General features: G+C 44.8%; 1 protein-coding gene across 7 annotated transcripts in view; it reads left to right on the forward strand.

Annotated features, from left to right (window-relative positions):
- Usp28 (ubiquitin specific peptidase 28) overlaps window positions 1-19,410 on the forward strand; it is a 57,748-nt gene that overhangs the window by 7,099 nt on the left and 31,239 nt on the right. For 4 of the 7 annotated variants that reach the window (XM_029481581.1, XM_029481583.1, XM_021172213.2 and 1 more), the window contains exons 2-9: window positions 8,242-8,319; window positions 9,178-9,310; window positions 10,539-10,644; window positions 11,372-11,531; window positions 16,252-16,338; window positions 16,984-17,121; window positions 18,137-18,210; window positions 19,312-19,391. In XM_029481581.1, coding sequence (XP_029337441.1) covers window positions 8,242-8,319; window positions 9,178-9,310; window positions 10,539-10,644; window positions 11,372-11,531; window positions 16,252-16,338; window positions 16,984-17,121; window positions 18,137-18,210; window positions 19,312-19,391 — 856 coding nt within the window. The remainder of the gene's footprint in view (window positions 1-8,241; window positions 8,320-9,177; window positions 9,311-10,538; window positions 10,645-11,371; window positions 11,532-16,251; window positions 16,339-16,983; window positions 17,122-18,136; window positions 18,211-19,311; window positions 19,392-19,410) is intronic. The other 3 variants (XM_029481582.1, XM_029481586.1, XM_029481587.1) reach the window with 1 other exon arrangement.

The raw sequence follows: 19,410 nt of genomic DNA on the forward strand, positions 1-19,410 counted from the left end.
GTTGATGGTGCATGACCACAATCCAAGTACTCGGGAGGCGGAGGTAGGTGGAGCTCCAAAAGTTCCAGGATAGCCAGGACTTTACAGTGAGACCTTGTCTTAAAAACAAAAAGAAGAGAAGAGAAAAGAAAAAGCTAATATAGAGACCTTGAAACCACAGCCCTGACCAGGATCACCTCAGCTGAGGGAATGAGGCAGGTGGGTTTCTAGATCTCAGGGATGCAGGTGTTAAGTGCAGTTTCTGCAAAGCTCTCACCTTAAGGTGGCCATGGCCATGTGGTCTGGGCTCCAGCAAGTCCTGAGCTGATTGGCCAGTGGCTTACAGAGAGCCTGACCAGCCAGCTCTGGCTGACATGGTTTTACCGAGTCAGCATCTGCTGGTGCCTGGTGTTGAGGCTTGCCAAAAAGACTTATCTTACACACACAATTTAGTAGAGAGTCAGAGGGCACATGTGCTGGGGGGGGGGGGGGGGGGGTTGTCAGAGGACAACTTGCAAGGAGTTGTGTTTCTTCTGCCATATGCATTCTAAGGGTGGAACTTAGGTCATCCGGCTTGGCAGCAAGCTCTTTTTTACCTGGGGAGCCATCTCAGCAGCCTATGGAAAAACATTTAAAATGTTTTAAAATAATTTTTTAATTTTTTTATTATTTATATGTATGTATGTATGTATGTATGTATGTATGTATGTATATGTGCCCAAAGAGGTGAGAGAGGTTGGCTCCCTGAAGCTGGAGTCCCAGGCAGTTGTGACCTATCTGATGCGGGTGCTGGGAATGGAATGTGGGTCCTCTGCAGGAGCAACATATGCTCCCCACCCTTAAGCCATTTCTCCAGCCTGAACCTGTGAAATCTTAAGCAGATTCCTTTACATACACACTGCAGTGGACTGATACAGTCTGGCTTGAGTTCTGAGTTACCTAGCTCTGATGTCAAAGCACTTCTACCATTGTATCATGAGCCTTCCTAAACCCAAACTTCCTGATGCCCACTTGACTGGAAGGCACCTGAACCTGCTTCACACCTCTCAAGTCAGATTTCGTAAATCTGGAATGTAGGGTCTTCAGAGTGGCACAACTAGGAAATGGTCGTGCTGAGACTGGACGGTCTTTTCTCTAGGGTGGCAGTGGTTTTCTACAAACAGGAACAGACTTTACTTGGACACTGAGATGGTTCTTTATTGACATCCTGTGGATGCTATGAATCTCATTTTCCAGGCACAAAAACGTGATGCTTGGGAAGGTTGTGATAGGTGAGATGTGAGTCTGCCTCGGTGTGAACTGACTTTTTCTAGTCAAGCCAGCCTAAAGGTCTTCAGGAGTGGTTCCAGCAGCATGCTGCTTGACTTTCAGATGTGATGTAAATTTGAGTCTCCTGGGCAATGGTGGTGTGCACCCATCATCCCAGCATTCTGGCAGGAGCGCCAGCCACCCTGTGCCCCAGAGCAGGACTGTCTTTGCTGTTTGTTTTTTTAGGTCTCCAAGTTTTGATCACCCTAAAAGAAAATTTCATATCCATTATGATGTCATTCCCTGTCTCTGGCAGCTCCTTTCTGTCTCTAGATTTATCTAGTTTGAGTATTTCGTGTCCATGGATTGTACAGGATTTAGCATTTTGTGACTGTTCATAGTGGGCAGTGGTGTCTGGTACGTGGGCAGGTATTTGTGCGTCTGCACATGGAAGCCCAAGGTGGACATGTTGATGTCTTTCCTTGGTCATGCTCTCCCTTTAGTTTTTCCTGTTACTGTTGGTGTGTGTGTGTGTGTGTGTGCAGTGTGCACGTACAGGGTGTGTGTGTGTGTGTGTGTGTAGCGGAGGACTTGCGTGCCACCGTGCATATGGGAAGGTCAGAGGACAGCTTAGTGGAGTCAGTTGCACACACTTCCACATCCCTCTGAGAATACCTGACTGAAGCTTTATTCCTGTTGTCTGAGGTGCCAAGGTGTGCTCTACCTCCCTGCTTCCTGCCAGCACCCTGCCCCCTCCTCTCCTCACCACTGCTTTGCCCAAAAGCCCTGTCACTCAGCTGAAATGCTTTCCCTCACCCCATTTTGAAATAATTGTTAACATGTGCTAAAAACAAATAAATAGATAACCTTTCCCAAGGGCTGGAGAGATGCTTTGGTTAACAGCATTCACTGCTCAATTCCCAGCACTCACAAGACAGTTTACAACTCCGGTTCTCCCAGATCTTATGCCTTCTTCTGCCCTCTGTGGGTACTGCATGCATATGGTGCATAGACATACGTGCAGCCAACACACGTAAAAATAGGAAATAATCAAAATATTAAAAATTGTAAATACGTTTTCTGAGCCAGTAGGATGGCATAGCAGATGCCAGGTGCTTGCTGCCATACCTAACAACCTGACCTGAGTGTTATCCCTGGGACCCACACAGAGGAGGAAGAGAACCAGCTTGCACAGCTTGTCCTACCTCCACAAATAAAGACACTTCTGTACACACAGTGCCCCCATTTGCGGCAGAGCCGCTGGCCTTCTCACATTCTATCTGAATTCATCCTGACCTCAGTAACCGGGTGCCCGAGCAAGACACGCTTGACAATGACTTTTTACTGTGCCTGAATTTTTTTTTTAAGATTTATTTATTTATTTATTATATGTAAGTATACTGCAGCTGTCTTCAAACATACCAGAAGAGGGAGTCAGATCTCAATATGGATGGTTGTGAGCCACCATGTGGTTGCTGGGACTTGAACTCAGGACCTTCAGAAGAACAGTCGGGTGCTCTTACCAGCTGAGCCATCTCACCAGCCCTGTGCCTGAATTTCTAAAACTGGGCACATGAACCTGATGGCCCAGCTTCCTGTTATCTTGCCCACATACTACACTGTTGGGTACTGTTTTTCTTAGGTTTTGTAGGCGTGTTCCACATGGCTGCTGGCTTTGTGGTCTCTTTTCTTATATTTTAGTTGGGTGTGTACTGAAAGAAGAAGCATTCTCTTAGGTCTTCTAAAGCAATGCATAGGAAGGAAATCATATGTAGTCTGAGAAATACTCCTGGTAACCTGTTCTGGTGAGATGAACAGAGGTAGCCTCTAGGTGTGGCGATGGGGTAAAGGAGCAGTTCCTTTTTGTGTGTGATCTAATACTTTTGGGACTCCTTTCTTCTGGGTTGTAGGGGCGGGGGGAGGAAAGTGAGCCATATATATATATTTTTAAAGATTTATTTATTTATTATATCTAAGTACACTATAGCTGTCTTCAGACACACCAGAAGAGGGTGTCTGTCAGATATCATTACAGATGGTCTGTGAGCCACCGTGTAGTTGCTGGGAATTGAACTCAGGATCTTCAGAAGAGCAGTCAGTGCTCTTAACCTCTGAACCATCTCTCCAGCCCCTATGTTTATTAAGTAATAAATTCTTTTTGTTTGGGGCTGTAAGCTAAATTATTATTAACTCCCTAATTATAAATGCTTTAAATTTTAACTTATTGGGGGTGGGTGATACAAGTGTGATGGTATGTGTCCCCATCTGTGTGGAGATGAGAGGACAGCTTTGTGGAGGAAGTTCTTTCCAGCTGTTAAGGTCTTGGACCAAATTCAGGTCACCAGACTTGGAATGCAGATGCTTTGACCAGTTGACATTTTTGGCTCCTTTCCTTTCCTTTCCTTTCCTTTCCTTTCCTTTCCTTTCCTTTCCTTTCCTTTCCTTTCCTTTCCTTTCCTTTCCTTTCCTTTCCTAAATTACATATGTATGTATGTATGCATGCATGCAGTGCTCTGTCTTCATGTATTCCTGCAGGCCAGAAGAGGGCACCAGATTTCATTATAGGTGGCTGTGAGCCACCATGTGGTTGCTGGCAGTTGAACTCAGGACCTCTGGAAGAGCAAGCTTTTAACCACTGAGTCATCGCTCCAGCCCCTCCCTCCTACCCTCCTTTTCTTCTTTTCTTTATACAAGCTAGATAATTACCCCAATGGGTATTTTCATTCCATTTTGATTTTATTATCTCTGTGTGACCTAGCTGAAATATTCGTTCTCTCTTTTTCCCATCTGTCTCCCCCCTCCCTCCCTCATTTTTTGCCCCCAAGACAGGGTCTTGTCACTATGTCAGTGTGTCACTGCCCTGGAACTCACTGGGTAGACTAGGCTGTCCTCAAACTCAGAGATCCACCTGTCACTGCCTGAGTTCTGGGTTTAAAGGCATGTATGACCACTGCCCAGCCGAAATTTTCATATCGTTTTTTAAAGACAGTTTCTTAAGCCCAGGTTGGCTTTGAATGTAGCCTGGCTGGTCTTGAGTGCCTGACCCTCTTGCCTCAGCCTCAAGTAGTATTTACACATATGTATACCTACGCACCATTTTAAAATTTTATGTGAGTAGCTCTTTTGCCTGCGTGTATATTTGTGCACCATGTGTGTACAGTGACTTTGGAGGCCAGATGGGTACTAGGGATTGAATCTCACATCCTCTGGAAGAGCGGCCAGTGCTCTTAGCTGCTCAGTTTTGTCGCCTGCCCCAACTTCTCCATTATGTATTAATTGTATACAGTGGGTTTCATTGTGACCTTCATATTTGTATGTATTTGATCCTTTATCTTCCTTGTCCTGATGACCCCTTTCTCTTGACAGCGACTCTTCCTACTTTGATGTCTTTGGGGACCCCGTGGCTTTAATTACAGTTTCTGGAGCATGGGTGAGAGGTTATTTACAGGTCTAAGAACAGTTTCTGAGTGACTGCACAACTGAAGAACTGTCTTCCTCTCCCAGCAACCATTATCTGCCCATAGGGCCTCTGGGAGGACCGTGAGCTCTTCCCGTGTTCACTTTTTAAGACTAAGTCTCTATGTGGTTGGCCTAGAACTCATTCTATAACTCAGGCTGGTCTGTGACTCACTGTGTAGCTCAGGCTAGTCCCAAATCCTCAGTGATCTTCCTGAGAGCAAGTTACTGGCTTGCTCCAACATGCCTGCTGTCCTAGCTACACTTCTGTTAGTCGCTCGCTCTTACTTAAGTTTGCACACTGGATCTCAGTGGCCAGGGTGGGCTGCTCCAAACTAGTTGGCCCTAAAAAGACTGCCAGAATGACCAACAGGCAACCTCTAATGCATTATGTTCCCATCTGCATGATAAATGATACCCCAGCTCTCTGAAAACAGCTAGATAGCAAAGAATTATAAAAGGAGGAAAAAAGGTAGTGGCTCAATCCCCAGAGGGTCTGTCAGTCTCAGAAAAGCCATGAGTTCTTTTTTAGACACCCCACCCCGTTCATACCTCTCATTATATGTCCACACTCTGACTCCCAGCACATAGGTCCAACATTGGTGTGTGGAGACAGCGCCCACTCTTCACAGGATCTTGCTTAAGGCTGAGTTGCCTTTACTGCGCAACTGGTATTGGTCTGTTACTGGCTACAGTTTCTTTCCCAGTTTGGAGAAGGAGACATGAGCACAAAGGACCATCCCTAACCAAGAAGACATTTGCAATACCTGCCTGGGAGAGAAAGTTCAGTTTTCTCTAGTGACCGTGGGTGTATCAGTCACACTCCAGGGCAGGCCCCATTACTGAGCAGTTCACCAACACAACCCCCCGGACTCCACATTTATTTCTTTGTTGGTTTCAGTGTGTGCTTGTTTTTGTTATGGTTTGGTGTTTTTTTTGTTTTTGGGAGGGGAAGAGGGAGGAGAATATGAAGTTAGATGGGCAGTGGTAAAGTGAGGATTAGGGAGGGCAAAGAATAGGACCAAAATATATTGTATGAAAAAATGTTAAGAATAAGAGAAATCTGTCCTAGTGAGGTCTGGTTGGCTCTCAGGCCACTGGAGCTGAGGTGTGCAGCCAGCCTTCCTCTAGATGGGCGGGTCTGTTTTCTTTAAAAGCCTCTGAAAACAGTATGAACTTAGTCAAGAAAATGCAAACCTGTCTGTGCTTGCCACCTTTTGACTTCATCAGAACAGAGCACGGGCTTTGTCTTGTTTGCACTAGAGTGTATTTTCTGTGGAGTAGTGTAGTTAGAGTGGGTTAGTCTTAAAATCTACTTCTGTGAGGTGTCAGAGCATGAACTGGGGACACTGTGGGTGCGTGATGACTTTGATTGGCCATTGTAAAAATAAACTTTTGTAATTCTTGTTTGGTTTTTTTGAGACAGGCTTTGCTTCCTTGTAAAATCTTGCCTCTGTCTCCCAACTTGTAAAATCCTGCCTCTGTCTCTCAGGTGCTGGGGTGCCAGGTATGAACCATCACACCTAACAGTTAAGGACTGGAAAATGACTCCATGCTTAAGAACGTTGGCTTCTCTTCCAGAGGACCCAGGTTCAATTCCCAGCACCCTCATAGTAGCTCACACTGTAACTCCAGTTCCAGGGGGTCCAGTCCTTTTTCTGACCTCTCCAGGCACCAGGCATGAGCATATACACATGTAGGCAAAACACCTATACAATAAAGTACACTTTTAAAAATTAACACTATATGATGCTTGCCTTGACTGGTAGAATGCCACAGTTGTTACTCTCCGACTTGCCAATACTAGCTTGTTTAGAGCACATTGTACCACTGAGTATATCAAGTTCTGATAGTATAAAGGCTGGCACATTTTTAAAAGAGAAGTTTAGTATTGTGCAAAGTTCCAGGTCAAAATACAGCCAAATAAATAAATAAATAAATAAATAATATGTTTGCATTGGTTTACATTAAGAGGGTATTTGCTTCTGTTTCATTGTCTCTTTAGAGATGGTGGCAGTCAGCCCACCCACCCCAGCGTAATTCTAAGTTACTTCTCTGTGGTCGTAGGTTTGCTATGAGGTTTGAATGCGCTAAGCCAGCATCAGTTAGTTAATACTTATAGAGCTTTCAGAACAGCACAGAGCCAGAAGTAGGGTGTGTGTGTTAGCACTTATTTCGTGCTGGAGCTCTTACTGTCTCTGCATTGGAGTGACTTGTGACATTCAGAGCAATTCCAGACGAAGATGTGGTTCTTCTTAGTCCTCCTTATTTCCCCTCCCTCTCTCCCACGATTTTTCAAGTATGTTGATTTTGACTTTCCAAAAAATTTTGTAGGCTCCAGATTCATAGATTCACACACCTTTACATGGTGAAATCAAATGGGATTAGAATTCATTTGGAAGAAAATTAGTACCTTAAAGAAAAAAAAATTTAAAAACCTGCTTATATTTCCAGTTTTTGCCAAAGTAGAATCTCAGCCTGATAGCCCCTTCCTTCCCTGCCCAGCTCTGGTGGTGGCTTTGTCAAGACCCATAATGTCCAAGACTGCTGTCTCAGCGGGAAGATTCCATTTCTATCTTCTGACTGGAGAGGTTGTGACAAGAAAAAGTCTCTGATCCCTTTTCCAGGCCTGGGAGGGCTGTTCAGTCGGTTATTTCTAGTTGTGGTACTTAAGTGTTGCCAGCGGGGCCCTCAGCTGTTGAAGACCTTAGGATACTGTTTCGGTTACAGCTGGCAGTAAATGAAGCTGACTCTCTGAGACATTACTAATTGAACTTAATGGTGAAGTCAGGACTTAATCCTGGCACAACCTTAGCTATGGTGTAAATTAGATCGCTGCTCATGATTTACCGCTTTCTTTTCCATACTTAACTTACTAAACGGCCAGCCGGTTGTTTGAGTTGAGCTTTCCGTGTCCAGGGGTGTTTTATATCAGCTCTGGCTGCCCACCAGGATGGTAGGGTGAGCACGTAGGCTGAGAAGGGTTCTTAAGATGAGCTGTGTAGTTAGTTAGGCCTCTCTGTGGTTCCGATGAATGGAGCACCTGCAGCTCGTTCTTCCAGAACTTTATGTCTTATTTGATAGTTGAGAAAGTGCTAGCTTTCTTTTAAGGTTACTAGTACCAGCCATTTCATGGTTAGAAGCTTGTTGTCAGTGAAAAATGACACACACACACAAATGGCATGGACAGTAAAGCTTAAAATAGCTCATCCTCACATTCATGTAGATTTCCCTGCACTCCTTATATGACCTGATGCACTGTTCCGAGAAAGAAAAGTCCAAGGCTCCTTAAGCATACGTTAAGGCTGACGGGTTACAAGTGTCCTGGATATTTGGAGTTTTCTGTTGAGTCATATATATCTCTTGTAACTGCTCAAAGTATATCCGGAGACCTAATGATAGACCGGGCATTTTGCAATGTCTCTGACCATCAGCAACTTGCTGCATGGAGCTTGGCAGCACTTTATAAAGTGAAAAGTGCTAGGTTTGGGCCTCTCTGTCCAGAAGGTACCCAGGAATGCTTTCTGACACCTATCTGATTTTGTCTCTCAAAAACAGAGCTGCCAGATGCTGTTAAATCAGCTGCGAGAAATCACAGGCATCCAGGATCCTTCCTTCCTTCATGAAGCATTAAAGGTTGGTTTCCAGACCCAGCTTAGCTGACAGACGCTGAAGCAGGTTCCCACATGTCAGGTGTGTCAGCAGACGCTCTTCCTATACCAGGTGCAAGCATAGGAACAGGAACCCACTACAGGTCAGGTGGTCAGTTTCTTCAGCATAGAAACTTGGAAGTAGATGGTGGGAATGGACAGTGGGCTTTTAGGAGTCCCAGCATCCATGTGCATTGTATCCATATGGATCCTGAGTGGGACCAACAAACCAAAAATAACTCCAGGAGGAAACTTGTCTGCTCTTAACACGTGATATTCTTAAGCATTGTTGGTTATATTTTGAAAGGATACATTCTGAATGTTACCCAAGGAAATAGTAGCACACCTAGCTTCAAAATAGCCAGCAGGATAGGCAGTATAGATAAAACGTGATCCTGTGATTGGGAAAAAGGCATTGTTGTAAGAGTTCAAAACCGCTATGTCACCCTGTAAAACATGGTGACTGCTCATGACTTCACTGTCTGGGTGAGTGCACTTATCACCCGTGTTAGCTGCCAGTTCCCTGGAGTGATGCGCTGTGCCCTAACTGTTCTGTGAAGTTAGACTCCTGCGATGACTGAACTGTCCAGCCAGGCTGTGACTTGCTTTTCATGTTGCAGTTCAGAGTCTCTTCCTGTCACCTGGCTTGCTCCATCTCCAGGTGCACCAGGCTCCCTGCCTTCACTAGACTGTCTGCTCTCTGCCTCAGACCTCTGATTAGGCTTGGTCGACTCCCGCCGTCACCATGGTAGTAAAAGAACAGCACCCAAACTACTGCACACGGTTAACTCTGCCTGCTTTACTTTAGAAATGTGTTTGTTATTTTTTCTTTTCTTTCTCGTAGGCCAGTAATGGTGACATCACCCAGGCTGTCAGCCTTCTCACAGACCAAAGAGTTAAGGAGCCCAGTCACGACACAACTGCTGCAGAACCATCTGAAGTAGAAGAGAGTGCTACCAGCAAAGATCTCTTAGCAAGTAGGTCTCCCGTCCTTGTCTTCTCTGAACAGGCAGAAGACAGCGACTGGCCGCTCATTCATCACATCAGCCCTTTCTGAGGGGTCACTGAGCCATTGCTGGGAGCCAGGCCTGGGGTCAAGCTTTTTTTTTTTTTTTTTAAAGATTTATTTATTTATTATATGTGAGTACTTTGTAGTTGTCTTCAGACACTCCAGAAGAGGGCATCAGATCTCATTACAGGTGGTTGTGAGCCACCATGTGGTTGCTGGGAAGCTGAACTCAGGACCTTCAGAAGAGCAGTCAGTACTCTTTAACTGCTGAGCTATCTTTCTAGCCTGGGGATCAAATTTTTAAATGATTTCTTTCATTCCTTCTTTCTCCTTACTTCAGCCCAGGCTGGCTTTAAATGTTTTTTTCTTCTTGACTAGGTTTTGTATGTCTGTACTAGGTCATAAGCCAACTTTATAAAGCTAGCCCTCCATTCATCATAGAACACTATGTGTATGGTTGACTCTCTGATGCTAGGATGGTAAAGTAAAGGCGGTTAGCCTACAGGTATGAAATATATTTTTGATTTTGTGGGATATTAACATATTTTATTTATTGCATTCATGTAGGTCAGAGCTTTGTTTTGTTTGTTTTTTCTATCTCATTTATTTTTAAAGTTCTGGTTATTTTTATGTATATAAGTATTTTGCATATGTGTATGTCAGTGCATTGAGTACTGCCTAGTGCTCCTCAGAGGCCAAAAGAGGCTTGAGTTATGACTGGTTGTGAGCCACCAGGTAGGTGCTGTTAATTGCTGAGTTATCTCTCCAGCCCCTCTACCTTTTTTTTTTGAGACAGGGCTGCTCACTGAACCTGGGGCTGACTAGTTGGCTAAGCAGCCAGACTACCAAGTTCATGAACTCTTCGTTCTCCCCCAGAACTGAGAATATAGGCATGTAATTACCGTGCCTGCCTTTTTTACATGGATGATGGAACCTGAACTCAGGTCTTTATGCTTAAGCAGCAAGTGTTCTGTGCACTGATCATACCCCAGCCCTGGTGAATTGTTTTAGTCACTTACTTGGGAACTGTTGGAATGGGATTGCAGTACAGCTGTATTGTTCATTTGCCTTTGAGACAGTTACAAGATGTGTGCTGAGGAACCGCTGGTGAGAGTTAGGGCTGCATGTGGTTGGAAGTGCTTTGCCTTTGTTACTTCCTGACATGAACTAATGAGCGAATCTCTGCTTCCTCACAGAAGTGATAGACCTCACTCACGACAACAAAGATGACCTGCAGGCAGCCATTGCCTTGAGTCTCCTGGAGTCTCCTAACATTCAGGCTGACAACAGAGATCTTAATAGGTTGTTGCTTTAATCTGTGATCTTTGTTCCTCATGGTTGCTTTGTCATATTGTATTATGGGAAAGCTACTCAGGTTTCTTCATTGCTCCAAGATAGTTTCTTTAAGGAGCAATCTTAGCTTATTCAGTTCCCTTTCTCCTCCCCGTCCCTCTTTTTTTTTCTTTTTTCTATTTTTTTGGGGGTGGGGGGTGTCTCAGAGTGGCCTGAAATCTGTGACCCGTCTCCCTCACCCTCGAGAGTGTTGGGATCCCAGGTGTGTGCCGACACTCTGGCTCTGGGTTCACTCTGAAGAGGGACAGACATGGAGGCTCTTAACCCGGTCTGTAGTTTTTGAGTAGAAGTTTACAAAGTGTGTTCCCAGTTACTAAGGAAAACCAATAATGAGCCTACGTACCTGATAAGTACAAGCTCTTCAATAGGGTATCATGGTTGAGTGTAAACCTTTAATGTGGTAGGAATGAATAGCCTGGAACCTCAACTCATTTTTACTATGGGTCTTACTAGTAATAGTTTCTGGTGGAAGGGCTTAAATTAGTAATTAAACCTCGCTTTTCACTTATTTACAACTGAAGAGCTATTCTATAGACACTTGATTGTCCAGTGGGTGGCTATCCTGATATTAGAATCATCTGTTCAAAATACCAGCATGGTCTGTATAGTAAATCATTCTTTAACTGGCTTTTTTTTTTTCCTTTTTCTTTTGATATGTGGTGTTGGTATGCTACAGAGCGCATGAGGCTAACTCTGCAGAAACTAAACGCTCAAAGAGAAAACGCTGTGAAGTTTGGGGAGAAAACCACAATCCCAATAACTGGAGGAGAGTGGATGGTTGGCCGGTTGGGCTGAAAAATGTTGGCAACACATGTTGGTTCAGTGCTGTTATTCAGGTATGGTGTTTTTAAGAGACAACTGTTTTCTCCTGGATATAATTTCTTTTTTTTTTTTTTTTTTTTTTACTTTTTAAAGATTTATTTTATTTTATTATATGTGAGTACACTGTAGCTGTCTTCAGACACTCCAGAATAGGGCGTCAGATCTTGTTATGAGCCACCATGTGGTTGCTGGGATTTGAACTCAGGACCTTCAGAAGAGCAGTCGGTGCTCTTAACCACTGAGCCATCTCACCAGCCCTGGATATAATTTCATAGTTTGCTAAAATGAAACATGTGAAGTATATGTTGAATCAATTGGGTGAAACTGGGTAGGTAATCTTTGTTGTAGTGTTGTTGTGTTGTAGTTACTTTGGTATGCTTGGACTGAGAATTTGTGATGTCTAAACTGCACAATACTAAAATATAAATACATTAAGTGTTCAGGGTCAGCAGTTAATGAATACCATTCAGGGTAGTCTGGAGTAGAGGCATGGCAGATGGGCATCCTGGAAAGAGGACTGTAAAAATACTCTTTTTCATTATGTAGCCTAGACTGGCCTCAAATTCGTGACCCTTTTGCTTGTACCTCCCAAGTGCTAGGCTTTTAGGCGTGTCCCACCATGCTATAGCTATATGCATGAATTACATATAAATATGTACACACACACACATATATTCATCTACTCTGAACATGCTATCACGGAGCCACATTCCCAGTCCTGTGAAAACACTCTTGGGGGAGGAGGACTGTGAAATCTATAGGACTCGAAGGTCTCGAGGAGTGAACAGGTAGCTCACTGCCGTTTGACACGGGAGGGATAATTTGTGGTAGAAATTGCCAATAGGCTGTAGATGTGCTAAGTTCAAAATACCTATGTTTACATCCTTGTATACAACACTACATACGCATAAACTGAATGTATTTCTAGTTCTGAAAAGAATACTTTCAGGTTCTAAGTAAAGCCAGGCAAGTGGATGGGTTTCATTTGAGAGAAGTGGCTATTAAATATTTCCTGGAGCTGGAGAGATGGTTCAGCAGTTATGAGCAATTGTGGTTGCTCTGTAGTACTGGTATCTCAAATGCTGGGGTCTGTCTACTGCAGCTGGCTGCACTTTCACCAAAAGCTTCTCCTACACTCTCTTTATGGTGCAAAGCCTGACCTTTTTTCCATCTTACCTTTTTTCCATGACCCCTTCAGTTCTGGGGCTTCTACTGCTACCGAGGCTGCATCCTCTTCAGTTGCCTCTGCTGGCTTCTCATATGCCAAGCCGCTGTCTGTGACCCTGTCATGCCTTCAAAACCACTACCGCCTAGGTTACCCATCCATGGTACCAAGTCTGGCTGCCAGCATGAGGTCCAAATCAGCACTAATTTCACAGCTCCAGCTGACCAGCATCACTTGTCCTGGCCAAGCAGAGGTTTCTCTTTAGTAGTACTGATACCTTGTCAATCACAGCTGTTCTTCAGCCCCAGCTAGCCAGAACCACAGAATCTTCCCACAAAAGCCCAGGAGAGCCTTTGCTTCCCTCTGAAAAGTCATGAGTCTGGCCTCCATTGTCCAGACTGCTCTCAGCATTCTTCCAAGCTCCTAGAGAACAGTCCATCTGAACTCCCAACACTCAGTGGCTCTTCTAGCCCAAAGTTCCAAAGCCCTTCCACAGTCCTCCCCAAACAACAGAATCTGGTCTGCCACAGCACTCCCCTACTCCTGGTACAACTTATCTTAGTTAGGGTTTTTTGTTTTTTTTTTTAAGATTTATTTATTTTTATTATATATAAGTACACTGTAGCTGTCTTCAGACACTCCAGAAGAGGGAGTCAGATCTCATTATGGGTGGTTGTGAGCCACCATGTGGTTGCTGGGATTTGAACTTCGGACCTTCAGAAGAGCAGTCGGGTGCTCTTACCCACTGAGCCATCTCACCAGCCCCTTAGTTAGGGCTTCTATTGTTACAGTAAAACACATGACCAAAAAGCAAGTTGGGGAGTGTCTGGGTTAGGGTTTCATTTCTGTGCAGAGACACCATGCTCACGGCCACTCTCATAAAGGGAAACATTTCATTGAGGCTGGCTCACAGTTCAGAGGTTTAGCCTGGAATCATCATAGAGGAAGCATGGTGGCACGAAGGTAGACATGGTGCTGGAAAGGTAGCTAGCTGAAAGTTCTACATCTTGAACTGCAGGCAGCAGAGGGAGACTGCCACGCTGGGCTTTAGCTTGAGCATATATGACCTCAGACCCTGCCTCCACACTGATACTTCCTCCAACAAGGCCACACCCACTCCAAAAAGGCAACACTTCCTGTTAGTGCCTTTCCCTATGGCCTAGCATTAAAATACATGAGTCTTTGGGGGCCATTCCTTTTCAAACCAACACAGGAAGAAAATGGTTTGGCTCACACTTTGATATCACTGTTCATTATAGATGAAAGTCAGGACAGGAACCTAAACAGGCCTTGGAACCTGGAGGCAGGAACTGAGGCAGAGACTATGGTGCTGCTTACTGGCTTGCTCTGCATGGCTTGCTCAGCCTGCTTTCTTATAGAACCCAGTCCACCAGCCCAGAGATGGCCCCACTCATGGTGGCCTGGGCCTCCCCCATTGCTCACTAACAGCTGGGTGTTATGGAGGGAGGCATTGTCCCAACTGAACTTCCTTCCTCTTAGATTGATGTAGTGTGTGTGTCAAGTGGACATAAGACTAGCTATCACACACACTTAAGAAAAATGTTCCCTCAGCACCATCAACTTCGTGTGTTCTTCCCTCTCCCTGCCTGCAGGCTTGTCTGTGCTATGGTTCTGTGGCATCACCTAGCTGCTCAAGCCAAAATACTTTGTTTACATATAGTCTGGCTCTGATTAGGACCTGGGAAACAGCAGTGGCTAAGACAGAGCCCATACTCTTCTGGAGTTTGGCTAAGAGAATCAGGTCGTATAAATGCCACAAAGGCATTGTGAAGGAGGGTGTACTGGCTGATTTTGTGTCCACTTGACTCAAGCTAGAGTCATCAGAGACGTAGGAGCCACAGTTGAGGAAATGTTTCCGTGAGCTCCAGCTGTAAGGTATTCTCTCGATTAGTCAACAATATGGGAGGGCCTAGTTTTTGTGGGTGGTGCCATCACTGAGCTAGTGGTTCTGAGTTCTATAAAAAGTAGGCTGATGAAGCAGTGAGGAGCAAGCCAGTAAGCAAGCACTCCTCCATGGCCTCTGCATCAGCTCCGCCCTCCAGGTTGCTGCCGTGCTTGAGTTTCTGACCTGCCTCCTTCTGTCCATCAACAGTGCTGTGAAAGTGTAGGCTGAATAAACCCTTTCCTCCCCATCTTGCTCTTTGGTCATGGTGTTCCGTCACAGTGTGATGACTCAGCTGAGGTGCTGCTGCTGTAGGGAGGTCTTTGGTGGCTTAGCTGGTAGAAGCTTTTAAGCAGAGGCATGAAGGTAGGACTGACTCCTTCAGGCTTCCATAGAAATGACCTGATGTGTGTGTGCTGCCTTCTCAACCCCTCAGTGAGCACATAATTAAAGCACAGTGAGTGTAGCAGGAGCAAAGCCATGTGAGGTGTAGTCACCTTTGAGGCAAGGGCAAGAGGGTTGCTACAGGTACAGCCTGGGCTTTGTGGTGCATTCCACATCAGCCACGGTCTGTGAGACCTGTCCTAAAAGCACTGTGGAAAGTAGGACTGCCAGCGAGTTAGTCGAAGACCGCAGCTGTGTGTACAGACAGGCACACACTAGAGTCAGAATGCCCTCAACCTTGACTGGTGTGAGAGGTGTTCAACAGGCTTATGTTTTCTTTCTTTCTTTCTTTCTTTCTTTCTTTCTTTCTTTCTTTAAAAAAGATTTATTTTATGAGTACAGTGTTGCTGTCTTCTGACACACCAGAAGAGAGGGCATCAGATCCCATTACAGATGGCTGTGAGCTACCATGTGGTTGCTGGGAATTGAACTCAGGACCACTGCAAGAGCAGTCAGTGCTCTTAACCACTGAGCCATCTCTCCAATCATTTCCTTATAATAGTAGAATTGGTAGGTTGACAGTATAGATGCTTTTAAAACAAGGTAATGATGAGCTAGGATTTCACAGTGTGGCGATGGACCTGGACCTCACTGGGTCCCAGGATGGCCTTGCAACCACTGTACTCCTTTTGCTTCAGCTTCCTGAGTGCTGGGTCACTCCAAGCTACCATGCCTGGCTTTGAAATACTGCACCTGTAATTAAACACGCCTGTAATCCTAGCAGTGGGGAGTCTGAGGCAGGAGGATCAGGAATTTAAGGCCAGCCTTGGCTACATAAGGAGTACAAGGCCAGCCTAAAATATCTAGTAAGACCCTGTTAGATAATTTAAAAAACAAAAACTGCAATTGTTTTTGTTGGGGTTCAGGATCTGCCACACAAACCATACGAACTGTGAGAGGCGAGGGTGGAGGCGGTTGTACGTTTTGGCTGACTTTTAAGCTGCTTTGTCCTAAGTAAGGTAAGAGGGATGGTGGCTGGGTAGTGAACAGGGGAGTTCCAGAGGACTGAGCTAGCAGCATAAGTAATACAACCATAGTGCCTTTTAGGAGAAGTTCTCAGTGTCGGCTATGGACAGTTCCTTCTGGGAAGCAGAGTCTGGGAACTGTACTCAATTTCATCTTCGGAGCAAAATGGAGACTGGATACAAAATGGCTTCAGTTACATTCAAAGGAGCAGGCCTCAACAGTTGAAAGTAGTTGAGAATAAATTTCTTTCTTTCAGTCTCTCTTTCAGTTGCCTGAATTTCGAAGACTTGTTCTCAGTTATAGCCTGCCACAGAACATCCTTGAAAATTGTCGAAGTCACACTGTAAGTTGGCACTGAGACAAAGTTTCTGTGTTGCTAGACCCAGTGTGGGAACTGTGATAGTCCTTGGCTAAGTCACTCTTCTAAAAGTTTCTGTGTTGCTAGACCCAGTGTGGGAACTGTGATAGTCCTTGGCTAAGTCACTCTTCTCCCTCCTTTGGGTAAGAAGTAAGGGTTTGCAAAGATACAGTTAAGTAGGAATAAGCAGTGCCAAGGAAGTGCAGTGAGGCACTGTTTTATTTCACCGTAGTGCTGCACTGTTTGTGATACTCAGAACCTGTTCTCCGAGTGCTGTCTCTCTTCTACCTTTGGCTGCCAAGGTCAAGGGATGCAGAGCAGATAGCTGAGGCAGAGCCAGACCCTTCTTGGACTGCATCCATATTGCCCTTGCATGACAAGGGACTACAGTGCATCCTCTTAGGTTGGTGGGCAGCTGCAAGGAACTCCAGAACATTGTGTCTTGTCCTCAGCATGTTCCCTGACTGCTTCACAGCTCCCAGTGCTCTAGGCTTACTCCTGCTGTCCTCATCTGGTCCCTCTGTTAGTCTCACTGGTCTAGAAATTGGTAAATGTGAACTAGTGATTGTTGATAATTTTTTCTTCATTCCTTCGAGCTTTCCAAATAAGATCTTGGCTTGTTTTCTCTAGGAAAAAAGAAATATCATGTTTATGCAAGAGCTTCAGTATTTATTTGCTCTGTTGTTGGGATCAAATCGAAAATTTGTAGACCCTTCTGCAGCCCTGGATCTACTGAAGGGAGCCTTCCGATCATCCGAGGAGCAGCAGGTACTTTGTTCCCTTGTCATATTTCAAAGGCCAGTGTCTGAGTCACCCTTTGCTAGTGTGGTACTGCTATTTGAATTGTTACTGTATGACAAGCTCTGAACAAAGGCAAGATGACTGCCTTCATCTGCCCTTTATTTCGCTCTCAGAAGGTGTAGTTAGAGAGCAGGTATGTTCACACGGGTGAGAGGTGCAATGTGCGCTGGCACTGAAGGAGGCAGAAGTGGGAGGAAGAGCATCGTAAGTAGGGAGGATGGCTCTCGCCTTAACCAGCAGAGGCTTTTGAAGCAGGAATAAATTTGAAAAGTAACCCAGTGAGCCATACTGAAGGATAATTGAGAAGTCAAGTCCTGTGTCTGATGGCCCAGGTAGAAATCTTGATTTGGTTTGGATTTTAAGGCAGGTCTCAGTATTGAACTCAGGTGATTGTTGAATGGCAGGTCCTCCAGCCTCAGCCTCCTGAATCTGGGATTTCGGGCTATAACATCACACTGGGATAGATAGAAATCCTCTTTCCCACTCTGCTGAAGCTGAGTTCGGCAGCTTTTCTCTTTCAGTCGTAGAATCTTCCCCTTCCTTCTCCACCTGCTACTGAGCTCAGAGCTGTTGCTGTTGCACCAGCTTTGGGCTCCACAATGTGAAACCCACACTATTACATGGCTACATAGCTAACTAGCATTCTCAAAACAGTTTGTAAAATTGCCTTTCTCTGTCACTTCTCACAGTACCCTGGTGGACTCCAGTCTATTCCTTTTGTTTTGTTTTTGTCACACACAGATGTGGCCAGCCCTGTAAAGTTCCACTTCCTCCTGGCCTAGCTTATTGACATCACACCAATGCCCTGCTGTTTGTCTTTAGTCACTGGGCTCCCTGTTCTTATGTCTTTTGCAAGTTTGCCTCTTAAAAGGGAGATTATGTCATAGGAGTAAAATATTTATTTGTGGACTTAAAAGCAGACCTTTGTTTCCTTGAGTACAGTATTGCATCTAACTTACTGCAATTTGTGCCTCTCTTATAGCAAGATGTGAGTGAATTCACACACAAGCTCCTGGATTGGCTGGAGGATGCGTTCCAGCTAGCTGTTAATGTTAAGTGAGTGTTGAGGGTTTGTCTGCACATCCTTCCGACTCACGGTGGCCGCTGAGAACAGTTGGTGGGCGAAGTCACTCTTCTAAAATAGAAACTGCCAGTGTTTGCCAAACTCTTGGTGGCCACTGAGCCCTGATTTGGCTTTTCCTGTAGAGATCTAGACTGTCCCCTCAACCTTTGTTTCTCTGAACCTGAACTAACTGCTTGGTTGTAAGATGTAATTAAAAGCGGGTAAAGGACTCCTAAATGTGGACATGGTGTATGGTATGGAACCATTATATTTAATGTCACTCACCTGTGACATCTTAGCATTCACAGAGCATGTGGGTCAGTCATCCCAGCATGGACACAGGTCCTGTATCATCTGTGTGTGGCTGCCAAGAACCACTTTTCTAAATAGTTTTAAGTCTGGAGTTGGAGAATAAAGTACCATGAAATAGTTTGCAACTGGGAACTTACACACATAACTACAGTGTAAGACGAGGGAACTTACACACATAACTACAGTGTAAGACGAGGGAACTTACACACATAACTACAGTGTNAACTACAGTGTAAGACGAGGGAACTTACACACATAACTACAGTGTAAGACGAGGGAACTTACACACATAACTACAGTGTAAGACGAGGGAACTTAAGACATACTTAACTACAGTGTAAGACGAGCTTTAGGAAAAGCACATTTGCATGCTACTTAATATTGTGCCACTGAGGAAATCTGTAAGCATTTACTTGTAAGACTCTGGGGGAGTCCATTCTTCACTCCTGTGCTGTTCTCTACCTTGTATATACATGGAATCTGGCAAACTGTATGTATAGCAATTGTATGTACACACATATTTGTCACCAAGTGTGACCCCAAGGTCAGGGTTCACGCCTTGTCTCCCCAACACAGTGCCAGCCAGGCGGCTTCTTGTCAGTCAGGGTTTGAGCTGAACTACATCTTTGCTTCCTTAGAAACTAAGATACCTACCATGTGACAGTCTGTGGTGATAAGAATGGACGGACTACTGTTCTCATGTCTTTCTGAGTGCTGGTTGGGTTTTATGGGCATGTATTTGATTCGAGTCACACAGAACTGTCTCATCTCTTTTAAAATAGCAGCCATCTCAGGAATAAATCTGAAAATCCCATGGTGCAGCTATTCTATGGTACTTTCCTGACAGAAGGGGTCCGAGAAGGTAAGGTCTTTCTTTGTCC

Source organism: Mus caroli, chromosome 9 (genome assembly GCF_900094665.2).
Source record: "Mus caroli chromosome 9, CAROLI_EIJ_v1.1, whole genome shotgun sequence".
In the NCBI taxonomy this organism is placed as follows: domain Eukaryota; kingdom Metazoa; phylum Chordata; class Mammalia; order Rodentia; family Muridae; genus Mus; species Mus caroli.